Consider the following 26811-nt stretch of genomic DNA (forward strand, 5'->3'; position numbering starts at 1 on the left):
TCACTGAGCTGGCGGCGATCAGCTGATCGGCGCAGGTCTCTAGAGTTCTCGCTGATAACGAGATTCGGACGTGACTCTCCAGCTTTGCGACTTGCGGTCGCTCGCATGCACTCTGGCGGTGTGAACATCAGCCGCTTTTTGGTCACCAGTCACGAATGGTCGCGCGACCGCTGCTAGTCGCTGGTGTGCACCAGCCTTAATCCGCCACGTGTACTTTGCCCCACTTAAAGGAGGTAGGCGACACTCCTTCGCGCATCCTTATCTCGCGGTGGGGAGAATTGTACATCTTGGCTCACCTCTTGCTTTGATTACCTGGTACGATTCTGGTGTAGTTACTGGGTGCACAAATGTCACTGCAATTATCGCAGTCTCTGTTTGCAAAAAGTCCGCGCTTTTCAGACACAGAAAAGTAACAACTGAGACGCTTATTCACGTGCTTCTGTACCTGTGACTACGTTTCGTGCGTCATTTGTGTGTCGGAAACGCGGGGCACGTTTCAATCTGCCTTCCATTCTGCAAATCACGTTCCAGTTTGTAGCTATCGCGTTCATTGCTTAGCTTTTGCGGCAAAGCTGTGACTTCTTGTTTGTGTTGTTCCCGCAGCCTCTTTTCTTCTGGCAGTTTTTAAACTGGCATGAAGGAAAATTATGAGGATTCACCGAGACTCGACGTTCCTCACCAAAATGATTGAAAATTTTCTGCCTACCGAGCTCTTGCGCCATTGGAAGTGGTCCGCGTCCCGCAAGCTGAAGAAATCTTTTTTGCTCTCCTATAAGAAGTGCAAACACCTGGACATCGCTCCCGCGGTTCCGTGTATTATCACGCAGGGGACAGCGAAGGCACGAAGCAAAGACACAGCTTTCAGCGCAGATCTCGTTGCCATTTCTGTCTTCCACGCAAGGCACGTTTCTTTTTCTCTCTCTGATTACGCGTCCATCTTCTCTTCTTCCCCGCTCTTTTGAGCCTTGTACACTAGGCGCAGTGTGGCGAAAGTGCTACAATCACATACTCCAGTGTTATGGGGCACTCACGCTTGCAACGCCTAAGTGACGGATGATCATCGGAGAACATAGACACGTCTATACGGGAGAAGGCAAGCGTCCCTTCTGAAATGAACACGTCTCAAGAGTGTTGGTGACAGCTACTGCGAAATCGGAGAAAATACGCCAGGAACTGTATTCCGATGAATAGAAAAAGCAAAAAAATCAACACTAGTCTGTGAGCATTTGTTTGTAGAAGTGAAAGGGCGCCATAGAGAGATACTGCACTTTTTCTTGAGGAGCACTTTTGGCAGCGTCGAATGTCAAACTGCGAACATAAGATATGTACAAATGATTGCCCATTGGGTGTGCCGTACAACAAATATGCACATTTGCACATTTTGTAAAGGATTCACGCTTTCGAAGTGAAGATTGTTTCATTCACAATGCAATAAATTGCAGCGATCGACGTTATTTACTTGTAATAATGGACACGTAATTATTTACAAAGAATGGGTATCATTAGCGCCAAAGAATCCGGGAACACTGGACAGTCGTTTCGGACTTATGACGTAGTGCTGAGGAGGTCAGTTTCGCCGGACAATGAGCGTCTATTGCAGCTGTTCAGGGCAAAAGGTCAGGCGTGTACATAACAAAAGCCCAGTCATTACGCGACGAACACGTCAGTGTGCCAAACACTACAAGGCGGCTTCCCGAAATCTCTTCTGCACTTCATTTCTAATACACAGACGTAGCAGAACTGTGCAGCGCTCGTTCGACTGATCTGCGTTACAGCGTTGGGTGAAGTACTGCAGCACGAGCTAGAGTTGACGTAAAATTAAATTGTGAGCTGGTGCAAGTGATGTAGAGCTTTTAAACGCACCCCGTATGCGTCAGCTTTGTCCTTCCCTGACGAGTTCACTTGTTTTTGCATTTATATACCAGTGCCCGCGTTGGATTTAGTTTAAAGGCGATATTTTTTGTTGGCCAAGGAGTAGGCTTAAAGCCAAACCCTTTTTCGTATGCGCGCTTCATCACTGCATTTTCGAAACAAGGATGTTTATGGTGCACCCTTTTCTCTTTCTTCTTCCTTTGTTCATTTCTTCTACATTTCTCTCTCTCGTAGAAAGAAGCAGGCGTTGTACGCCACTGTTGTTAGCCTGTTCCCTCTCTATCTTCTGAGCTTCCTAATATGTACACAGATCAAATGCTTTCGCATCGGTAATATGGAAATCACATCAAGCGTACCTTGTTGACCTACTTGAAGCCATCCAAAACCGCGCAACCCAGTTTATTACATCCCAGTAAGATTATCGGCTTAGTGTTACAAATATCAAATCATTCTTGGACAACAAATCATTAGCACTTTGCAGAAAAGTTTCTCGCTTCTGGCTCCTTTATAACATCAATTACAACTGTTCACACTAAAGTGGTATTTAGGTCTTTCCCGCAACTTTGCAATCCACGCAGCCTGTCTAACTCGTTTATTTTTCAAATATTTTGCGGCTCTATTAATTCAATTAATAACTCCTTTTTGTCATTTGCCACTGGAGAATGAATTAGTTGGCCTGACTATGTTGTGACTGAACGTGACGCCATCAAATTTTGAATCGTAATTACAAAATTGATGAGTGCTGATGCGTAACGGGTTGAGATTTTTTTGTTTGTGTTTAATTCTATATGAGCGTGTTATTCTTTTCGTGTATTTTGACTGCTTGAAATGTCACCTGTTCCTTCGTAAATTCTGTTTTAATTGTATTTGCCAAATTAATGACTGTTTGAACGTTTCTTTTCTCCTGTTTATGTTCCCCCTATGTAATACCCCAACATCGACCTTTAAGTGTTAATAAATTATGATAATGATGAAATATGTAGTACTTTGACAGGGATACGCAGATTGGTACTTTATATGCGCTCCCATGGAAACATCCGCCAGCCTATTGTTGGCACCTATTCCGGCTCATTCAACCTATTCGAACATTTTGCGTCTATCGGTCATGTTCGACTTTGCATATCTATTTAATGCCGAATGACAGCCTTCGAAAGTTACGCACGTTGTTATGTAAGTATCTTTCCCGTGTTCTGTAAATGATTTGACCGCTTTTGAGTAGCTTGCGGGGTTCCATATCAGGCATGATATCATCTCCGAGAACTCACTCGGGATAGAAAGTCAGTTGCCTACACGTGGCGGCATCTGGGAAAACAGACGCGCGTAATCCGACAGCGCAGAAATGCTTTTACACAACAGGGGCGGCACGGAATGCGGCAGCGTGCTAACGAACTCTGGTGGAGCTCGTTCCTCTAGCGGAAAAGAGAAGCGAGAGAGCACTCTAACCTGTGTGAATCCCGATGCGCAGCTTCAGCTGTTCCTGTGGCCGATGGCGGATGCTGAAGGAACGCACGGTTCGCAGAAGGGCCAGCGACATGCGCGCAATCTCTCGCGCGTGAAGCATGCCATTGCGCACGGGCAGACCCGACGCCACCATGTAGGCGTCTCCGATGGTCTCCACCTGCGATGAGCGTGCGCCATTCGTTACGGCAAGCACTGCAGTGAACACGTCGAGCAATCTGCCACTTGTGTCGCCCAAGTACTCATTACACCAACGACGCCCAGTACGGCCGACGGAACCACTTGTTTCGGCACCTAGCCCTGGGATTATTATTTTGCGTTGCTCCTTGTTTTTTAATATTAACAGCGACCATCTCGGCTAGATTTTGGCAAGAAAGTCACTGCAATAAAGACTCATTCGTGCTGCACCATCACGCATGGTGTATTTGGAGCCATGAAGGGTCACACACACGAATAAAGTACCTCAGCTGACGTTTCGACAGTTGAACTTATGTCCGCCAAAAGTGCTCATACTAAGGCAGATACCCCGCAAAACCCAGATAACTTATTCACATTCAGCATATCCGTTCTTGTGTGCTCAGATTTGGGTGCACGTTAAAGAACCCCAGGTGGTCGAAATTCCCGGAGCCCTCCAGCTACGGCGTCTCTCATAATCATATGGTGGTTTTGGGACGTTAAACCCCACAAATCAATCATAAATCATTAGGATATCCGTTCTTTAGAAGTGCATTGCCTGTATAGGTACAGTAACTGTCGCATACCCGAACATAAGGACGAAGGCGTAGCGAAGGCTTCTGAAGACGTGCATTCGCAATGCCCGCGAGCAGGGTATTCGCAATGATCACGAACAATAGGTGGTGCGCTGTACAATTCGAGATGGCACCTGGAGGAGGGTAAAACCGTTTTTTTTAGCGTAGGAACAGATACCACGTATGGACGTACGGCTCGGTCCACTTTCACCAGATCAAGTCACGAGCTGCACTGAAATAGACATGAAGTCGAAATGCTTTCCCAAACCATGAAATCTCACCAACTATTTTTGTTGTTGCGATGTGTAAGGTTATATTTCAGCTCCGTTGCCGAGCATAAGCGATTCTTTGCAAGATCCTACGCATGCTGCAGAATACTTCATTAAGCAGGAATTGGCGTGTAAGCTGAACCGCAACCGAGGTAGCATGCATTTGCCGAGGTTGCCTGTCGGCTTTACTGCAGTAGTAGGCCACTAGCGAGTAGCGTCATCAGTGCTGCACGGAACCGAACGTTTAACGTGTGGAAGGTCCGCAAACATAATACGCCACCGCTATTAGTTGCGTAGTCAGGAACAGGGAGTTGCTTCTTCGACGGAACGCAAGCATTTCACACCTCTTTAGGTAGTGCTTGTGTTACAGCCATGCTCAGACTCCAGTCTTTTGCCATTCATTGCATTTGGATGTTGCTGGGTAATAATAATTGTTGGGGTTTAATGCCTTTATCGAAAATGCGACCGCCACAGCTGGATTTGGTCTAGCGACCTGCGGGACAGCAGCGGAGTGCCTTAGCCACTATAGATCACCGTGGCGGCTAGGTTGCTGGTTCGAAAACATGGATATCAAAACGAATACACACGTATGCATATGCAACGTCTAACTTGCGAAAACTTATTGAACAACAACGCCGTTGGAAGGTATACCAGTAGTACAGTAGTTAGTAGAGAGGCGTGTATTGTAGCAGTGAATGCATGTTTCTTCGCTCTAACCATTTCGCTTCGATGGTCGGCCTCGAACGTGTTGACGGCATGCGGCGCTCCGTAATATCCGCAGTGATTGCGGTGCAAGCAATGCGCAAGGAATACTATGCTTTCATTTCGACCTCACTGAAAGATATCATACAACGAAAGTGACTTACGAGCGTGAAACAACATTAACGCACGAGGCGAAGTGAAGTGGAATTCATTCCTCGTCTGATTGTTTATCGTCGCTCTTTAAGTGTTCTACGTCCAGTGAAAAATTCTCGTCGTAGAGATGGTTTCTTTCAGCATTACTGCTGAAAACAAGGAAGATTTTTTTCCGCCAGATCCGATACCCGTTTTAACAATGATACTTGAAAACGAATACTCAAAGAACAAACTAAAACAGATAAAACGTTAAAAGAACTAGTGACAACCTTAAAGAAGGTAGAAAGAACTGTGAATGATATCAAAACCAGGTTTGCTGAAATCAAAAACGATATCAAAAATAAAAAAAACGACTTAAACACCACGAAGAAAGATTAGCTGAGTATGAAAGTAACTACGACATCACGAAAAGTGAAATCGAAAGCCTTGCACTGAAACTGAATGATTTAAAAACAGCAGTAGACGCAATAACTTGATCATTGATGATTTAACGGAAGAACCTAACGAAGATACCATCTTATTGGAACAGAAAGTGAAAGAAGACGCTCTAAAACAGACATTTGGCATCGAAGTAAGTGACATCAAAAAAATCCCCAGGATAGGCACCCTTAAAACTAATCAAGAAAGACCAATCATCCACCATTTGTTTCTCTACAGTGGAAAAAAATCCTTTCTTGCTGTTATAAGCTCAAGGGTACGCCCCTGTAAAAGAAAGGTGTCTTCGCCAGTGGTGTCAGCGAAAACAAATGTTTAATGGTTCGGAGAAATTACAAACACGTCCTATGACCGGCAAAACGTTAGTTCGGCACGCACCAGCAACGAGCTCTCCACTCGTGCCCACACTTCATTCTCTTCTTTGTTCAATCAACTATTCAACAACATTTAACAGACTCTGAGGCCTGAGAACAGTTTGAGGGGATACAACCTCTAAACTGGTCACAGAACTTCGGATCCCCGTGGAAATCTTATTTTACATGCGTCGACCACTCAATCTTTACCCTGTATACATTCACTGATTATGGCAGTTGCTAAAAACATTTCGGGTACTTGTCCTTATTACCAATCACTATATCGCCTTGTTTAACGACATGATTACTGTGTACCTTTCTCAAGTGTGCACTGAGATGCAGAAGCAAATATTCGTGCAGCCACCGCTTCCATAACTTGCAGTACACGCTGTCGGTGAACCCATAAATTCAGAAATGTTGTATCTACCCTGGACTCTCCCAGAATTTCAGGTGTAGACGGCAATCTGTACCCTAACAAAAATGAGATGGAGTCAGAACATTGGGCCCATTCGGGCTTAAATAAGTGAAAATTACAGGCCTCGAGTATACCACTGCTTCCGTTTCTGCTAGCAAAGTTATTAATTCCTGTAGGTTTCACGTGCCTCTACCCATTGATCTGCGAAGACAGTAATTTACGATTCGAATGAGTCTCTCCCAAAAACCACCCCACCAAGGAGCTTTTTCTGTTGAGAACTTCTATGTCACCTTATTGTCCACACAATAGTTATAACCTCTTCCTTTCTTATGAAATGATGCATCAAATCTAATTATCTAAAATCCTTCTTAACATTGGTGCCATTGTCGGAGGAACCAATTCGTGGTGTCCCTCGTCGTGCGCAGAATATCTTAAACGCCATAAGAAAAGAGTTTACAGTAAGATCCAGTACATATTCTATATGAATGGATCTCACTACTGCACAAGAAAAAAAACACGATATACACTTTTTTGGCAACACCCCCATAATCCTTCGCGTATATGGGTCGTGCAAAATCTACCCCTGTTATTTCAAAAGGCCCAGAGTTACGCACTCGATCACAAGGAAGAGAGGCCACTGGTTCACTTTCGTGAGAAACCGCGCACACGTCCAACAATTTCCAATCACACGCTTCACGGCTTGTCTGGCTCTGACCACTTAAAACCTAGCACGAATCTCGACTAGCGTTGCACCAACACCACTGTGGAGCACTGCTTTGTGAGCCCGCATAAGGATGAGGTGAGTCACAGGATGATGGTTCCGGAGTAGCACCGGTGTCTTCTCGCAGCGCGTGAGATCCACGTTGTCAATGCGTGTTGTGTGTCAACACTCTTATCGCCGATGAATGGGTGACGTTCATGTGCGGATGAACTGTTCTCCAAATTATGTCCCGTTTTGAGTTGAGCTATTTCTCTCCAATAGGTATTCATTTTGGCTTGTCGAAACCAAATGTATTCCACTTATAGTACTTCTTGAGTCGATAATACTCCATTCCGGCGGTGATTGGCCATACGGCAGTTGTTCACAAAGCGCGTAATCCATGCAATGACCCTCACCATTTACATTCAGGAGCTGTATTTCTCAGGACTGAATAACGCATGCGTTGTCACAATAATTAGGGCTGGAACAACTTTATTTAACTCATTATTGAGCCATTCATCTGACGCCATACAAGGAGTGAGGTTGTAAATCGTTGGCCAACAATCTGATGACTTGGGCAACCAGTCTGGGCCCTTCCACAACAATCAGTTATCCAAACCATCTTTTAGTGCGATTCCCCGAGTCAACAGACCAGCTGGGTTTTAAATACCAGGGCAATGATTCACTGTTCTGGATCAGTTGTTTTTTGTATTTCGATTACTCTGAGACAAATTGCTTCCATTTGACGGCGGAGCTTCAAATCCAGCAGAGTGTAACTGTTGAATCTGTCGAACAGTACTCATCAATTTTCCAGATTCAAGACGCGAGAGCATCACGTAAGAACTTGAGCACTCTAGCCGCTAAAACGGCGGCTACCAGCTCCAAGTGTTGCAAAGATATTCGTTTCGTTGAGGCAACTCTGCATTTAGGCATTAATAACTGTATGTTAGCGATTCTATGTTCATCTACAACCTTGAGATATGCCACTACTCCGTGAGCACTCGTGCTGGCATCTACAAATAAGGGAAGCTGGTAAGTTGCGGAGTGATTTAATGCACAGCCTGAGATCACACCGCGGAAGTGAAAACTTGTGAAGGCCTTGAAGTTCTGCACACCAATTCTTCCATTTTTCGTGTAATGTGTGGGCACTGCTTCTTCTCACTTTTTCCCGTGCTGCCAGAGACATTGGAACAAAACCTTTATCCTGATAATAAAGTGAGATAGCCACCCCAAGGGATCGAAAATTCTTGCGGTTGTCTGAAGCACAAATTTCTTGGTATCTTCATCATTTTGCAGAAACATTAACATGGGCTCAATGTTAAGTCCGAGTCGGTCGTCATTCGTGTTCCATAACAGGCCAATAACTTTTGTCATGGCGGCTTCCAATGGCGTCTCGGAGCCTTTACTAATGATTTCCTAAAATATGTGATCACTCGTCAACCATTTCTGTAGTTTCATTCCCCTTTTGTTCAGAATAGTATTTGCGTCGTAGAATATTTGTAAAGCTTCGTGGGATGAGGGTACCCCTGTGACGAGATCATCGACGTAGAAGTTGTCCGATAATTGTTGCGCTGTATCTTGTAGGGTTGATTCTACGTGCTTTCAATGATACTTTAATGTCGCGGTGAATAGAGATGGGCATATTGTCGTACCAAAGGGAACTCGAGTCATTTTGTCGCTTTAGATTTTAGGCAGGGGTTCACCAGCTGCTGGTGTGCGTTCAAACCACATGAATCGTAAGGTGTTTTCCTTCTTCGTTAATGCCTATCTGTAGGAACGCTTTCTGGAATCCGCGGTAACTCCAATATTATGCAGCCCAAAATTGATCATCATCGTTGCCATGTCGTTGTTTATCTTTGGTCCACTCTCCAGATGATCATCCAGCGATGCTACGCCTCGCACGTGAGATGAGGCGTCAAATACCACCCTCAAACGTGTTGTCGTTGAAGATTCCCGAATGACTGCACGGTGAGGCATGTAGTAACATTTGAGTGGTTCTTCGGTTTCAAATTTATTTTTGTCTGCATGTACATCAGCTTCGCACTGTCTGATCGCTTTGTCATATATCTGCATAAGCTCGTGGTCTGCGTAGAGGCGTCGTAACAAGCTGTGAAATCTACGCATGGCAACCGCTCGATTGTTAGCGAGAGTCGAATTTACCGGCTTCCAAGGCAGCGCACCTCATATTACCCATTTCTGTACTAGATAGAGTTGTTGTTGTTGTTTTCCTCTGCAATTGGCTCGTACCCAAAGGAGGGGATAAGGTGAATTTGCCCGATACTTTCAGCATTGCGTCATTCCTACAAAACGTTTGTAATTAAATTTTGATTTGAATGCCGATTGCAAATTTGCAGAAAAAATACAGAAATATAATAAGACCGTAATTTAGCAAGAAAATCGCTTAGTCGCAGTGATGTATTCCTGAACGGCGAATAAAACTTCCCTGTGGCTGAAACCCAGTGTAGAGGCTCCAAATGAAAGAAGATCAGGTTGTGATAAATACAATCCCAGTTTTTGGAGAGGTGGTGCTAGTACGCTTTGCCTGAGTAAATCGAAACGGCGACAATGTAATAAAAAAGAACTGATCGTTTACTCTTGATTGCAGTAAATGCACATAGGGGAATTCAATAAACCTTATCCATGCAAGTAAAAATTGAGGGACGTAACGCGGCAACGAAATTTTGCGATGACAACTTCCATCATCCTTGAATTAGAGAGTTCACTGTGCCAGAGAAATAACAAGTGGTTGAACTCCGGAGAAGCCGTCAGTGCAGGGTCTGGTAAATTTTGCCTGCTTTTAAGTGTGCGAAATAATGCCCCCGTAATGTCTACTGCATGAGGGAAAATAGGAATGATGGGTGTCGAAAGCGATACCTTCGCAAGGGAATCAACTATTTTGTTTAACAACAAACCTTTGTGCCCGGGTGCCCAGATTAAGTGAATGCTTCGGATATGACAGTGAGCCAATGACTTAAAACGTTTCAGTATGGGTAAGCAACCGGATGTGGTGAGCGACCGAGTGAGCAACCAGGTATAATTAAACCACCTCCTAATGATGGATGGTCTTGCCGAAATGCTCTAAAATTGTTTACATGATAATTCTTAGCGGGGTTAAGCCAGGTTTCTTGTAATAGGATTATATCCGGTTATAATTGATTAATTAAGCAAAGTAGGTCAGTAGAAGCAGAAATGAAAGACCTACAATTCCACTGTACAACTTTCAAGGTATCTATGTTGACGAGCGAAACAATTTAGCAACGGAAGCCTCTAAAATACTGTCTTTAATAAGTGCACTGGCATTATCGTTGTCCTGTTTAGGTTTTGAGTTTGGGCGAGAAGATTTTACAGGAGATCTAGTGCGCTTCTCACGCCTGAAATCTTGGCATACGTCCATTCCATTTCGATCCTCCGCGTGGGTCGACAAACTTTGACAAAGCTGAATCACGGCCGTAACGGTCTGTGGGTCTTTGGCCACAAGTATATGAAAAGCGTCGTCATCAATGTCTTTCATTATTCTTTATTCTGTCAGCCTCCGCCATCCTAGCATTCACTCGCCTACAAAGGCCGATCACATCCTCAATGTAGCTCGTGGCGCTCTCATCATTTTGCTGAAATCGTCCCCGCAGGCCAAGTTCAGCGCGAAGCTTGCGCATAGCTGGACGACCGAAAAACGAGGTCACGGTCTCTTATAAAACCGACCAGGTGGGGATGTCGGCTTGGTGGTTGGTAATCCATAGGTTGGTCAAATCTGTCAGGTAGAAGATGACATCAGTCAGTTTCGCAGGGTCATCCCACTTGTCAATCGCGCTGGCACGCTCGTACTCTGCCAGCCAGTCCTCGGCATCGTGATGTTCAGTGCCGTTGTAGAAGCACGCAATCGAAGTACACCTGGGCACATTACAGGTGGCGGCGTGGAATAGGCTTGTGGGCGATCGACGCGCTCGGTCATTGCGCAATCAGATGGTAGCTTACGGCGGCGGAGTTCCAGGATGTTACCCAGCACGTTTCCACCAATTACAACGAGCGAGTTCACATAAAAAGACTTGTTACTATTCAAGAAGCGTTAGCCACAACAAGCTGGTACAGACAGGAACCCGGCCAGTACGAGCCACACGGACGTCAACGTCTTCTTGCACGCTGGCACAGAGCTGGCGCCACCATGCTCCGGTACTATATATATATATATATATATATATATATATATATATATATATATATATATATATATATATATATATATATATATATATATATATATATATATATATATATATATATATTGTAGTGGGGAATTCACAAGGCACTGACTAGTGGGACCATCCCTGAGTGCGAAGCGCGAGCGTGTGCACGAGCTGTAGACGCCTTGCTGCCCGAGCATTTGTGTCTGTACCGGCTGCCTGCCTACTACCTGGCGTCGCTATTAAACTACCTTGCAAAGTTGTGGAGGTGCTGGGTACGCAAACCTGGAATTTCGAAGCCGGAAGCTGCCCACTGCATCAGCAATGCCTGATCAGACGACCGAGCAAGGTACCACCCTGCAAAGCACGGCCCATTCTCAACAGGTCATCCTGCCTACCACCCTGCGCCAACGGGATCCCCCGTTCTTCAGCGGCACCGAAGACCAAGATGTGGAAGATTGGTTGCAGCTGTTCGAAAAAGTGAGCACCGCCAACAAGTGGGACGACCCCTCGAAATTGGAGTATGTCCCATTTTATCTTAAAGACGTCACCAGCCTGTGGTTCACAAACCACCGTACTGAATTTACCACTTGGGTCGCTTTTAAGACCACCCTTGCAGCTGTGTTCGATCGCCCCGCAGTGCGCAAGCTGCGTGCTGAACAGCGCCTACGCGGACGACAACAAAGGCAGGGCGAAAGCTTCACAAGCTATATTGAAGATGACATCGATTTATGCCGGCGCTTTAACCCTGGGATGACCGAACAAGACAAAATTAGGCATATCTTGAAAGGAATAGACGATGATGCCTTTCAAATGTTGCTGACAAAGAGCCGAAGTACCGTATCCGAACTTGTGACCTTGTGCCAGAGCTTGGAAGAGATTCGGAAACAACGTGCGTCAGTTCGGAGGTCGACGACAGCAGACGACTCTCTCGCTGCCCTGGCCGTCGGTGGTGACAGCACCCTGCTGGAGCAGATAAAAGACTATGTACGCGAAGAGGTCACCCGACAGCTTTCGTGTCTTTCGTATCTGCCGACCACCGAAGCACCAACGAACCGCCTAACGCCGACAATCAGACAGGCTATTCAGGAGCAGGTCTCCGAGGCGTTGCCATTACCTACGTCTGCCTCTCCACCAACACCTGTTGCCGCGCCACTGACTTATGCGGTCGTCACGGCAATGTCTCCACCTCGTATGCCACTGTATACGCCACAACCTGTGCGACCTTCCACAGCGCCGTTTCCACCTACACAGCAGCACGGCGGAAATCCTTGGCGCACTGCCGACAACCGGCCCATATGTTACTTTTGCGGAATTCCAGGTCACGTTGCACGTCTATGTCGTCGGCGCTTCACAGTTAATGCACCAAGATATGCTGACTACTCGTTTCGGTCTCCATACCACGCGCCTCCCGTGCCACCTGAAGTTCACGAACGCGATGCGCAAGCTGCTTCCAGCACCCGAACCTCTGCTTCTCGACGTTCTACTTCCCGCTCGCCTTCAACAAGTCGTCATTCTGTATCACCTATGCGTCGACGACCCACCTCCATTGAGACGGAAAACTAACTGCCGCAGCTCCGGAGGCCCGAGCTGCGTCATCGTCCAATCGTTCAAGTCCTCGCCTGTCTCCCGCCAATCTTATCGATGTAATTGTCGAAGGTGTACGAACACTTGCGCTCATCGATACCAGTGCCGCGATATCTGTGATTAGTCAAAGACTCTGCCACTCTCTTCATAAAGTGACGATGCTTTCTCCAGTGGTTTCTCTTAGCACTGCGAGCGCCCAACAAATTGAGCCCGTCGCGGCATGTACAGCAAAAGCGGTTATTCGAGATGTGTTGTACATCATTGAATTTCACGTGTTGGCTTCATGTTCCCACGATGTCATCCTAGGATGAGATTTCTTATCACGTCATCACGCCGTCGTGGACTGGGCTCGGGCCGAAGTGGAGCTGTTACCGTTTCGCGATGCGCCTTCTGTTGATGCGGCCGTATCTAGTGTGGCTAAACTTGTCGTCACGACGGGCATAGACCTTCCTCCTTTGAGCGCCCAGTTTGTCCCTGCCTGCTGCACTTCACTTTCTGACGCTACCGTTCTATTCACACCATCTGACATCTTCGGTAGCCGCCACCACACATCTCTACCATTCGCCGTTCTTGAGCTTTGTCAAGACACTACCGGAATATTTATTTCCAATCCCAACTCGTGCCCCCTCAGTTTGCGCTGCAACGAGACGCTCGGCCACATTCAGCTTATCGATGAAGGTACTATCGTGCCTGCCGATTTCTTCGACACCAAGCCCAATATGGAACTGAACGAGCTGGTTCCTCACTTTGCCTCGAACACCGTGTCGTCCGATGCGTTTCACCGTTCTATTGACAGCCATCTCGCCCCGGCTCAACGAGAGCAGCTTGTTACCCTGTTGCACGAATTCAAGCAATCGTTTGACTTTCCTCAAGTGGTGCTAGGAAGAACGAACGCCGTTGTGCACACAATTGACACAGGAAAGAGTACTCCTTTGCGCCAGCACCCTTATCGTGTGTCACCGGCGGAGCGTCGGGTAATTGCAGAACAAGTAGACGACATGCTACAGCGTGGAGTCATCAAGCCTTCTTGTAGTCCTTGGTCTTCACCAGTTGTACTCGTCAAAAAAAAAGGATGGTTCGATCCGGTTCTGCGTAGACTACAGGCGCCTAAACAACATTACGAGGAAATATGTTTACCCTCTTCCCCGCATAGACGACGCTCTCGATTGTCTCCAAGGTGCAGAATTCTTTTCCTCGCTTGACCTTCACTCAGGTTATTGGCAGGTCCCAATGGCTGAGTCTGATTGTCCAAAAACGGCATTCGTCACACCAGATGGTCTCTATGAATTTACCGTAATGCCATTCGGACTCTGCGATGCGCCCACCACATTCGAGCGAATGATGGACAGCATTTTACGTGGTCTCAAGTGGAACGTATGCTTGTGCTATCTTGATGACACTGTGGTCTTTTCATCCGATTTCACTTCGCATCTCACTCGTCTGCGCAAGATTCTACAGTGCCTTACAAACGCCAGGCTTCAGCTTAACCTGAAGAAATGTCACTTCCGGGCTAAACAACTCACCATACTTGGTCATGTCGTCTCGAAAGCCGGCATTCTTCCCGACCCTGACAAGCTTCGTGCTGTTGCCGAATTTGCTAAGCCGACTACAGTTAAAGAACTACGGGGCTTTGTGGACCTGTGCTCCTATTTTTGTCGGTTTGTCCGGAACTTTGCTTCTATCATCGCTCCGCTCACCAAACTTCTTGCCAGCCCTGCAGATCTGTCGAATTGGACAGCAGCCTGTGACGAATCCTTCGCAACACTGCGCCAACTCCTTACCTCACCACCCGTACTGCGTCATTACGACCCTACTGCGCCGACTGAAGTACACACGGATGCAAGTGGCGTCGGCCTTGGTGCAGTACTCGCGCAACGCAAACCAGGTTTTACGGAGTATGTGGTCGCCTATGCCAGCAGCGCCCTCACTAAGGCAGAAGCCAACTATTCTGTTACGGAAAAAGAGTGCCTGGCGATTGTGTGGGCGTTAAATAAGTTTCGCCCCTATTTGTATGGCCAAACTTTTGATGTGGTAACTGACCATCACGCACTCTGTTGGTTGGCCTCACTTAAAGATCCTTCTGGTCGCCTCGGACGTTGGGCACTACGCCTCCAGGAATTCGACATACGCGTCGTCTACCGATCGGGGCGAAAGCACTCTGACACAGATGCGCTTTCACGATCACCCGTGAAATCTGATGATACGGAAATATCAGCCCCTGAGCTTCCCCTCTCTACCATCAGCGTCACAGACATACCATCCGAACCACGGAAGCACCCTTGGATTGGCTCGCTCTTGAATATGCTTTCTGACGCATCAACTTCTGGCTACCCGCGTGCTCTTCGCCGCCAAGCAACGCATTTCACCATACGGGATGGCCTGATATACCGTCGCAACTACCAAGTGGTGGGTCGTAAATGGCTGCTAGTCATGCCCAGCTATATGCGGTCGGATATCTGCGAATATTTTCATGCTGAGCCGAAACACGCACACGCTGGTGCGCTAAAGACGTATGAATGGATCCGCCAACGTTACTACTGGCGGGGTATGTACACGTTTGTACGCAAACACATTCGCTCATGTTCCCCGTGTGAGCAGCGCAAGACATTTCCTCATTCACCCGGTCAACTGCAGCCTTTACCATGCCCTGCACGCCCATTTGATCGTGTTGGGATTGACCTTTACGGCCCACTACCGTGCTCTGTTGGTGGTAATCGATGGGTGTTTGTGGCTGCCGACCATGTGACAAGGTACGCTGAAACGGCAGCGCTACCTTCGGCTGGTGCTCGTGACGTTGCAACCTTCATCTTGCATCGGTTTGTTCTTCGTCACGGTGCACCACGGGAGCTCCTGAGTGACAGGGGCCACGTATTTTCGTCCGAAGTTCTGCAGCAGCTTTTACATTCATGCCGTACGGTACACCGCACATCAACAGCCTGCCACCCTCAGACGAACGGCCTAACGGAACGTTTCAATAGAACCCTCGGAGACATGCTCGCTATGTATATTGATTCCGACCACTCCAATTGGGACGTTGCTCTTCCTTTCGTGACGTACGCCTACAACACGGCGATTCAATGAACAACAGGCTTTTCTCCATTTTTTCTGTTAAATGGTCGTGACCCATGCAGCACACTCGACACAATTCTGCCATACAATCCTGATGCCTCCGAGTTCAGCCCAGTTTCTGAAATGGCCGAACATGCCGAAGAGTGTCATCAGCTTGCACGGTCCTTCACAGCCGATAATCAAGCCCTCCAAAAAATCGCCATAACCGTGATCTTGTTCAGGACACTTTCCCCGTCGGTTCTCTGGTGTGGCTCCGACTGCCTTTCCACTCTCCTGGTCTGACTCCCAAGTTTACACCGAAGTATACTGGCCCTTATCGCGTCATACAGCACCTTTCTTCTGTCACCTATGTGATTGAACCGCTCAAGCCGTCCACAGACAAGCGTCGCCTTGGTCGTGAGACGGTCCACGTCAGTCGCCTCAAGCCCTGCTACGACCCTCCTGCTCTCTCGTCACCTTGAGTCGCCAGGATGGCTCGTCTTCGTCGCCGGGGTATTGTAGTGGGGAATTCGCAAGGCACTGACTAGTGGGACCATCCCTGAGTGCGAAGCGCGAGCGTGTGCACGAGCTGTAGACGCTGGGCGGCCCGAGCATTTGTGTCTGTACCGGCTGCCTGCCTACTACCTGGCGTCGCTATTAAACTCCGGCGCATTCAGCATGGTATGGCCGATGGCACTATTAAACCCCGTTGCAATATATATATATATATTGCTACGGTATGAGCCGGGCTGTAGTATGTGCCGGGGAGGTAGAAGAGGAAGACGAGGTTGTCTGGTGTGGCCTGAGTACTCCATCTTTACCGCGACTGCCGAACTTCATCCTCACCTTGTAAATAAATCCACATATCCTTTAATTCAACCGTAACAGTTTTGTGGTGGAGGCGCTGGGTAATCAACCAAGCAACACGACGCTTCAAACGCCTGATCTACGACGAAGCCGCCGCCTTGCTGGACTGCCCCCGTTACCACTGGCAGCTGAGATGTCTCACGGCGAAGAAGGAAACCGGATCCCGGCAGCTGCAGACCTTCTACCAGTCCCAGCAGCACCGCTAGTACCAGGTTCGCGTGCGGCTGGTCCCTGGTTGCGTCAGGATCTGATAGTGCCTCGCACATTCGGTGGCGAATCTGGCGATGACGTGGATGCCTGGCTCACACACTACAAACGGGTGAGCAAATACTACCAGTGGGATGCAGCGACCCAGCTGACCAATGTAGTATTCTTCTTAACGGACACAGCACTCGTGTGGTACGAGAACCACGAAGATGCCCTCACGTCATGGGATCGCTTCGTTTCTGAAATAAGAGCGTGCTTCGGAGACTCCGTAGCTAAGAGAAAGTAGGCGGAACAAACGTTACTGCAGAGAGCTCAGATCCCAGGAGAGACGTGCACGACCTATGTCGAGGCAATCTTGAAGCTCTGCAAGATTGTCAACCCTTCTATGTCAGAGGAAGACAAAGTCGGCCAACTGTTGAAGGGCATTGCCGAGGACGCGTATCAGTTCCTCATCAGCAAAGACAGCCTTGCTACGGTGACCGGCATCATAAGCCACTGTCGCACATTCGAGACCCTGAAGATTCGACGTATCACCCCCAAGTTCGGTCACCTACCGAATGTAACCAACGTGGCAAGTGTTGACAAATACACGCCGCTTGATCTCGCGTCGACAATATGCCAGATCGTTCGAGAAGAGCTCACTCGACACGCTCGCCTGACGCCGTACGAGCCTACACCCGCACCGCCTCCCTCTCGCCCTTCCGTGTCAATTACCGCAGCAGGCAACGATGACTGCAACTACAGGCCACCCTCACCAACGAAGTCACAGCGCAATAACTACCCGCCGCCGAGGTACGAAGACCACTTCAGTTACCCCCATCAGCCACCCAACACCTATTACGACCCGAACGAAGATGCACCTGTACCACCACCACGTCGGCGCAATGTCTTCCAGGAGTACAATGCCTACCGCCAAGCCCCTGTGTGCTACCGTTGCGGTATCGCCGGGCATATAGCTCGGTTCTGTCGTCGACAAAGAGAGCCAACATCCCGATATCGTTCCCCATCAAAGTTTCCGCCACCGGGCACTGGTCACAACCACGGTCATTGGCTCGCTTATTCCAGGAGTACCTCACGGCAGGGAAATCGCCGTGGCAGTTCTCCCGCTTCTGACCGTAGTTTGACGCCTCCGTCTGGCCGACTGCATCGTTCCCCTTCGCCGGTACGACGCCTGTCATCACCGCCGCCGCCGGCAAACTAGCCAGCGCGACCGATGCAGGTGAGGTCGCACAACAGGATTTGCCTCAGATGCCTCCGCTAGTTATAATGTCCAAGAACAAGATACGTGTGGAAATAGATGGTTTTTGTACAAGTGCTTTGGTGGACACTGGTGCTACGATATCAGTTAAGAGTCTTTCTTTCAAAAGTCGCATTGGCCCAAAGTTATGTTTACTTGGGGCGAATCAACAAGGTTTCGTGGTGTTGGTGGGGAAGTACTTCATCCTGTCGGAGTTTGTGCCGTCAATGTCTTATTGGCAGGAAAGGTGTTCCCAACAGAGTTTCTTGTGCTGCAACGTTGTACCCACGATGTGATTCTCGGTCTTGTCTTTCTCCAAGGATGTGGCGCTTTCGTCGATTGTAGAAGCGGTGAACTTTCCGTCAGCAGTGAAATTGTTCCTGCCCTCGTCAATGAGGCGCCACAGGCCGCGAAGGATGCTCTGATTGTTTCCGACGAGCTGATAGTGCCGCCATTGTCAATGAGGTCAGTTGCGGTGTTCGCCCCAGAATTTGCCACATCTTTTGACGCCATCGTTGAACCTGCCATCGTTCAATGTGCTAAGAAAGGCATACTCGTCCCTCGTTGTTTGGTATCTGTTGATGAAGGAGCAACCTTCCTGTAGGCACTGAACTGTTCGCCAATGCCGGTTGTGCTCCCTCGAGGAATGAAGCTTGGCGTCTTCGATGATTCCACTGAAGATTCCGTAGCGGTCGTTAACAACGATGGAAGGGACAAAGATACAGTCTCTGGCAAGCGCAGTTGCTCTTACGAGCCGCAGATCCTAAGCATGATTAGCGCCACTTTGCGGTCACACGAGCAGCAGACGTTACGCCGTCTGTTGAGGCGACATGCTTCTGTGTTTGACTTTTGCCAAGAGAAGAAGCCACTACTTTTACCATGTTCTCGCGCTCACCATAGGATTGACACCAGCACTGCCCATCCGATCCGACAAAAGCTTTAACGAGTGTCGTCATCAGAACGAAAAGTTATTGCTGACGAGGTTCAGGATATGCTGAAGAAGGGTGTCATTGAAGAGTCGTGTGGCCCGTGGGCAGCACCGGTCATCTTGGTTAAGAAGAAAGATGGTGCCTGACGGTTCTGCGTTGATTACAGAAGACTCAACGCCGTGACCAAAAAAAGATGTATATCCGCTGCTTAGGATTAACGATGTTATTGACTGCTTACACTCGGCTTCGTACTTTTCTTCAATAGACCTACAATCAGGGTATTGGCAGATACCTATGCACCCTTCAGACAAGGAGAAGACCGCATTGGTGACGCCTGATGGACTGTACCAATTCAATGTGATGCCGTTTGGGCTTTGCAACGCCCCCGCCACTTTTGAAAGGTTTATGAACTCTGTCCTTCGTGGTCTTAAAATGGGAGGTGTGCTTATGCTACCTAGATGACGTCGTCATTTTTGGGCGTACCTTTGAAGAGCACAACGTCCGTTTAAGCCTTGTTTTAGACCTTGTCGGAAAGGCTGGCTTGATTTTGAACTCTAAGAAGTGCCGGTTTGGTGAACGACAAGCTTTAGTCTTCGGTCACCTAGTTGACAAAGATGGTGTCCGGCCGGATATCCGCAAAATCTAAGCAGTCGGTACATTCAAACCACCCCAGACACTGATGGAACTTCGCAGCTTCTTGGGCCTATGTTTCTACTTTCGCCGCTTTGTGCCCCGATTCGCGGACGTAGTACACCCACTGACGAGCTTGTTGCGAAAAGACAGCCCATTCGAATGGACACTTGATTGTGATGCCGCCTTTTTTGAACTGAAGTTTCTACTAACATCTGAGCCTATTCTTCGTCATTTCGATCTTTATGTTCCTACGGAAGTGCACAGTGACGCAAGTGGAATTGGCATCGGAGGTGTGCTTGTTCAGCGCCATGATAATGCAGAGCATGTTGTTGCTTATAGGAGTCGATCTCTAAGCAAGGCTGAAATGAATTATACGGTGACAGAGCAAAAATGTTTAGCGGCTGTAGTCGCCATTCAGAAGTTTCGATGTTACCCCTACGGTCGTCCATTCACGATTGTGACAGACCATCATTCATTATGTTGGCTTGTTACCCTCCGAGACCCTTCTGGCTGCCTTGCTCGATGTGCTTTACGCCTTCAAGAATTTGACTTCAGCATTTCAGTCAGTCAGTCAGTTTATTTTCCTTAAAGACCCCCAATGGGGGTATTACATAAGGGGTGGGAATAATATTTAACAAACGTAATCAATACATGGGTTTCAACTATATACATTTCTTCATATTACAAGGAAATATGCATGTACAATAAATAACACACGTAACCAACATGTAATTCAAAAAAGCACTTAAAGGTTATTTGTTAGAAGATGGTCAGTGACATGTTGTGCAAAAGAAGATGGACATATTATGTCGACAATGGAAAAAGGGAGGTCGTTCCAGTCTTTTGCTGTGCGGGAAAAAAATGACGCGAGAAATGTTGATGTTCGAGCGCGCATTAATGAAACCTGCTGCGTGTGGCTTGTCCTGGCTGATATGCGTGTTGCGGGTTTGATGTAAGATGGTTGATGCAGGATTGAACTGTGAAAAAATTTATGGTAAAGACAAAGAGAAGAAATGCGCCGACGAAGAGCGAGCGATGGAAGATTGGATAGTAATTTTAGTGATGTGACGCTGATGTCGTATGAATACGAAGAATGAATGAAGCGAGCTGCACGGTTTTGAACTGATTCTAGAGCGCAGATGAGGTATGCTTGGTGCGGGTCCCAGATGGCGGATGCGTATTCCAATTTCGGTCGCACTAGTGATGTGTAGGCAAGTAATCTTACTTGCATTGGAGCACTTTTGAGGTGACGTTTTAAAAAGCCTAAGGTTTTGTTAGACGATGAAATGATGTTTTGGACATGCGTACGCCAGATCAGATCGCTAGTCACGGTGACACCTAGGTATTTATAAGAGTTAGTCAGTTCTAGGGGTAAGCTGTTGATTGTGTACGGAAACATGAGCGGATTATTGCTACGCGTAAATGACATAGTTTTGCATTTATTTACGTTTAGTGTCATTAACCAAGTGGTACACCATTTCGAAACGTTAGTAAGATCGTTCTCTAAGGTTAACTGGTCAGAGGTGTTTAGTATTGTGCGGTAGACAACGCAGTCATCTGCGAACATACGTATATTACTGGTTACATGCAAAGGTAAGTCGTTAATATAGATTAAAAATAGTAGCGGGCCAAGGACGGAGCCTTGAGGGACACCTGATGTTACTGGGATGGCAGTAGACAGGTGGTTATTTACAGCGACGCGTTGTGATCGATTAGTAAGGAACTCTATTATCCATTTTATGACGGTGGGATGTAAATTTAGTTGGGAAAGTTTAGCGAACAATCGTTGATGAGGCACCTTATCGAATGCTTTAGCATAATCAAGAAAAACGGCATCAGTTTGCACGTTTACGTCGAGGTTAGTATGAATGTCATGCAAGAAGGCTGCCAGCTGTGTTTCACACGACAACCCCTTGCGGAAGCCGTGTTGTGAAGGGTGAAAAAAATTATTGCTGTCGAGAAAATTCATTATGTGGGAGTAGATGACATGCTCCATGATCTTGCAGGGGACGCTTGTTAGGGAGATGGGGCGATAGTTAAGTGGAGAGTTTCTATCGCCTGATTTGAAGACCGGAACGACCTTCCCTATCTTCCAGTCACATGGGATGATTCCTGAGGAAAGGGACTGGGAAAATATTAGAGCAAGAAAAAGCGAAGCACTCTCTTTAACATTTTTTAGAATTTTGGAATTGATACCATCCATGCCCGCAGAGGATGACAATTTCATTTTTTCTATTATAGACAATATTCCATTTGCGCAGAAATTGATTGCTGGCATGTCATGATTACAATTAAAGCCAAGTGAAGGTATGCGGGAGTGTATGCTTGGTTCATCAGTAAAAACTGTAGCAAAAGAAGCGTTGAATAGATTCGCACATTCCCCGTCAGTAATAGCTTCACCAGATTCAAGGGTTAGTACAGTGTCACGCGGTTTGTCAGCCTTAAGTGTTTTCCAGAACTGTCTGGGATTAGTCTGCAGTAGCTTGGGTAGGTCTGTGTTATAGAAGAAGTTTTTTGCTTTGCGCAGGGCTAAAAGATAATTGCGGTCAGCCTCATAGTACCTATCCCATACACTCGGTTGACCTGCACGTTTGGCAGATCGGAATAAACGTTTCTTTTTATTTTCAAGGCGTTTTAGATTTTTAGTAAACCAGGGTTTGTTGCAGGTGCTTGTGAAGCTGACTTTAGGTATGAATTTATCGGTTAGCTCCGTCAGTTTACCGATAAAGCGGGTCCAATTCGTATCTACTGTGTGTTGATGTAAAGTTGCTTGGAAAGTGTGGAAGAATGCGCTAAGAGCTTCGTTTATTGTTTCGTAATCCCCTCTGTCATATAGATGGATCGTTTTTTTGTAGGTTTCTCGTTTAAGCGGTTGAAAAGAAAAAGTGGCGTGAATTGTCTTATGGTCACTGATTTCGGGTAGATAGTGAATGCGTGACAGGCTTTCAGGATTGTTGGTTAGTATCAGATCCAGGACACTGGCTGTATCTTGCGATACACGTGTTGGCTCTGTGACTAGTTGGGTCATGTTGAAGTTTAGGCAAATATCAAGAAACGCATTAGCTTCACCTACACCCGTAGATGAATGCACATTGCTGGTGCGCCATTCTATATGTGGGAAGTTAAAATCACCGAATAAAAGTACGTGCGCGTTTGGATGAGCAGACGTGAGCTGGCACATGGCCTGATTAAGTTGGTTGCTAAAATTGGAACTAGCACGGGGTGGTCGGTAGCAAACGCCCAGTACAACGGACTGAGGATGTGCCTTAATAAGTACCCAGAGCATTTCTAGCTCTGTTTTAATATGTACGACTGAGCAAGATAATTGCTCGTGAACAGCAATGAGTACACCGCCACCACGAGTAGATGCGCGGTTATTCCTGTACAACTGGAAGTTTGGTAATTCTGACAGAACTTCGTCATCACGGATGTCATCAGTTAACCACGTTTCGGTAAGTAATAGCACATTGCTTTCAGAGGATGATACAGTGCTAGATATAAGTTCCCGTTTGGGTAGGAAACTGCGAATGTTAGTGTAAATAACAGAAAGTGAAAGAGTTTTGCTAGTAACCGCAACAGCGGTCGTTTTTTTTTCCCGGTGGCTTGATTGCTACGATAGTTCTTTGACGGTGTTTGATTCGGCGTCAAAAATGTAGCGCTTCTGATTCATGTGCAGTGTTTTGAAGTGCATTGAAAATGGCTTGTTGTTACTTCTCGCAAAAGCAATTAGTTGTTTTCTAGCATTTTGGACTGAGCGTGAGAAGTCTTCACCTATGCCGTAGCTTGTCCCCTTAAGCTTGCGACCATTCGATAATATTGCAGTTTTTGTCTTGTGCAGAGCAATCTTCACGATTATGGGCCGGGAGCGTTCAGGTGAATGTCGACCGAGACGATGCGCGCGTTCGATATCTCTTGGTTCTAAGTGAACCTGTAGGTTGTCCCGGCAAAGATTCATTACCAGCCGCTCCGATTCAGAAAATGTTTCAGATGCGGAAGGGTCCGGGATACCGTAAAATATTAGGTTGTTTCGCCTTGAGCGATTTTCAGCGTCATCAATACGGGCTTCTAGTGCAAAGATTCTGCAGGAGGTCTGCTCCGTGTTAACGCGCAGGACTTCTATTTCTTTTCGAAGTGGTACCAGAGACTGATAATGACTTTCAAGGTCTGATAATCTTTTGTTCAGTTCGCCAATTGTTTTATCGGTGTTACCGAGCTGAGACTTCAAGCCCTGTACTTCTGCAATTAGTTGTGTTTGACCTGTAGATAGCTTACGCAATTCAGCAAGAAGGTTCTCAGAGATATTTGAAGGGCCAGGGTTAGTTTCAACATCTCCAGCTAGAATTAGTAGTGCACGAATTACATGGACACACTCGGCAATAATAACCATACAGCAATGCGGGCTTGGCAGCTGTACCAGAAAGTAATTACCAGATCTTTTCGAAAAGACAACGTAGGGCTCACCAACCTGCATAGCGGGAGCGAATTGATTAGTGATCCGTGCAGTGGCACAGACACCAAGCCCACAGCGCTCCGTTGAAGGTCCTTGTTCTTTTATAGGTGTCGGGCTCGTGGATGTCGATGATGATGCAACCGTCCAGGCTTGGTTGAGCTCAGCTGCCCAGAGTCCCTCTTCTGGTCGAGCCAGGCATTTGACGATAGGCAGAGGGCATGCGCTGCCTTCGTCGCTTCCAGGACAGCTGAAGCCATGTTCCGCCGGCGCTACCGCATGCGCAAGCGCAGGTAGCAGCAGATGAGCGATGACGTAACGGACCATCTGCATAGCGGGAGCGAATTGATTAGTGATCCGTGCAGTGGCACAGACACCAAGCCCACAGCGCTCCGTTGAAGGTCCTTGTTCTTTTATAGGTGTCGGGCTCGTGGATGTCGATGATGATGCAACCGTCCAGGCTTGGTTGAGCTCAGCTGCCCAGAGTCCCTCTTCTGGTCGAGCCAGGCATTTGACGATAGGCAGAGGGCATGCGCTGCCTTCGTCGCTTCCAGGACAGCTGAAGCCATGTTCCGCCGGCGCTACCGCATGCGCAAGCGCAGGTAGCAGCAGATGAGCGATGACGTAACGGACCATCTGCATAGCGGGAGCGAATTGATTAGTGATCCGTGCAGTGGCACAGACACCAAGCCCACCCACTTCGTACAGAAGTGGACGACGTCATTCGGACGCTGATTACCTTTCTCGCCTACCTATGACCACGACGGAGGACAGTGCAGATACCCTTGACATCTGTTTTGCTGCGGTCTCTCACACGTTTCCTGGCGCCAATATCTTCAAACGAGAACAATTGAATGATTTATCTTAAGCCCCCTTGTTCGTTGACACTCGGAATCTCAAAGGCAGTGGTCGCTTTCGCATTCGTGATGGACTGTTGTGCAAAACGAATTACTCAGCAACCGGCGCACGTTATTTACTGGTTGTACCTCAAAGTCTTCGATGCGACGTTCTCCGTACTATGCACGATGATCCAACGTTAGGACACCTTGGGTTCATTCGCACCCTGCATCGAGTGCAGCAGCGTTTTTACTGGCCCCGAATGCGAGATTTCACAAAACAATACGTCTCGAGCTGCGAGAATTGCCAGCGCCACAAACGACCTATCAGTGCACCGCACGGTCTTCTTCACTCCGTAGAACCACCTACTACGCCTTTCGAGCAAGTCGGCATCGACCTATTGGGCCCGTTTCCGCAATCTTCGAACAACAACCGCTCGATAATAGTGTGCGTCGACCACCTTACCAGATCCACCGAAACCGCTGCGATACCATCTTCTACAGCTGATGGCGTCGCTGCCTTTTTGTTACGCTCCGTTGTTCTCCGCCATGGTCCACCTCAAGTAATCATTAGTGACCACGGTCACCAATTCATCGCGGACGCTGTGGAAGAATTGCTTCGCCTCTGCACTTCACAGTTCAGACATTCGACACCATACCATCCCCAGACGAATGGTCTTGTAGAACGTACCAATCGAACTCTTACTAACATGCTCGCAATGTACGTCGCGTCCAATCACAAAAACTGGGATGAGATCTTACCATTTATTACTTATGCGTACAATACAGCGAAGCACGAGACCACGGACTTCACGCCCTTCTACCTGCTCTACGCTCGATCATCACGCAGCTCCCTTGATACAATCCTCTTATTTAAGCTCTATACCGATGAGTCCGTGGCCGAAACATTGTGCCGGGCTGAAGAAGCCCGCCAAATTGCTCGCTTGCGAACACTGGCACCACAGATCGTGGCAAGCAACGATACGATCAACGCCATGATGCCACTTCATTCCGCTAAGGTGAATTCGTGTGGTTGTGGACCCCCCAACGAAAACCTGGTTCATGTCAGAAGTTTTTACCGCAGTACACAGGCCCCTACGTCATTGTAGATCGCTTGACTGACTTGACGTACGTTGTGGCACGCTTGACGACACCTTCTCGTCGGTCAAATCGAACGCAGTTGGTGCACCTGGCTCGCCTCAAGAAGTTTCATCCCTCCAGTGACATAAACTCGCCCAGCGGGCTGCGTCTGTGAAAGGGGGATTGCTACGGTATGAGCCGGGCTGTAGTATGTGCCGGGGAGGTAGAAGAGGAAGACGACGTTGTATGGTGCGGCCTGAGGACTCCATCTTTACCGCGACTGCCGAACTTCATCCTCAGCCTGTAAATAAATCCACCTATCCTTTAATTCAACCGTAAAATATATATATATATATATATATATATATATATATATATATATATATATATATATATATATATATATATATATATATATATATATATATATATATATAGTGTAATGCTACTTTGTCACACCTGGCGCGTTTTTAACAAGGACGGAACAGACGGAAAAGCACAATATGAGCGCTGTCTTGTGTTTTTATATTCGTTTTCTTCTAGTAAAATCCGCGCTGTGCTTTACAGAAATGACAACTAGCCAAAACATGTATCGTTCTGATCAAATATTGGCGGGATGGACGTGTGCCTAATAAAGTGAATAAGTGCTTTTCACA

The 26811-nt window shown here is 47.4% G+C and overlaps 2 protein-coding genes across 2 annotated transcripts in view; both read right to left on the bottom strand.

Annotated features, from left to right (window-relative positions):
- LOC119171524 (atrial natriuretic peptide receptor 1-like) overlaps positions 1-26811 on the bottom strand; it is a 642832-nt gene that overhangs the window by 67704 nt on the left and 548317 nt on the right. Inside the window, exon 19 of the mRNA XM_075892142.1 lies at positions 3316-3490. Coding sequence (XP_075748257.1) covers positions 3316-3490 — 175 coding nt within the window. The remainder of the gene's footprint in view (positions 1-3315; positions 3491-26811) is intronic.
- On the bottom strand, positions 20360-24896 carry LOC142814161 (uncharacterized). Its single transcript, XM_075892140.1, has one exon. The coding sequence runs from the start codon at positions 24879-24881 to the stop codon at positions 23403-23405; it is 1479 nt and encodes a 492-aa protein (XP_075748255.1). The 5' UTR covers positions 24882-24896; the 3' UTR covers positions 20360-23402.

The sequence above is a fragment of the Rhipicephalus microplus genome, chromosome 4, assembly GCF_043290135.1.
Source record: "Rhipicephalus microplus isolate Deutch F79 chromosome 4, USDA_Rmic, whole genome shotgun sequence".
NCBI lineage: Eukaryota > Metazoa > Arthropoda > Arachnida > Ixodida > Ixodidae > Rhipicephalus > Rhipicephalus microplus.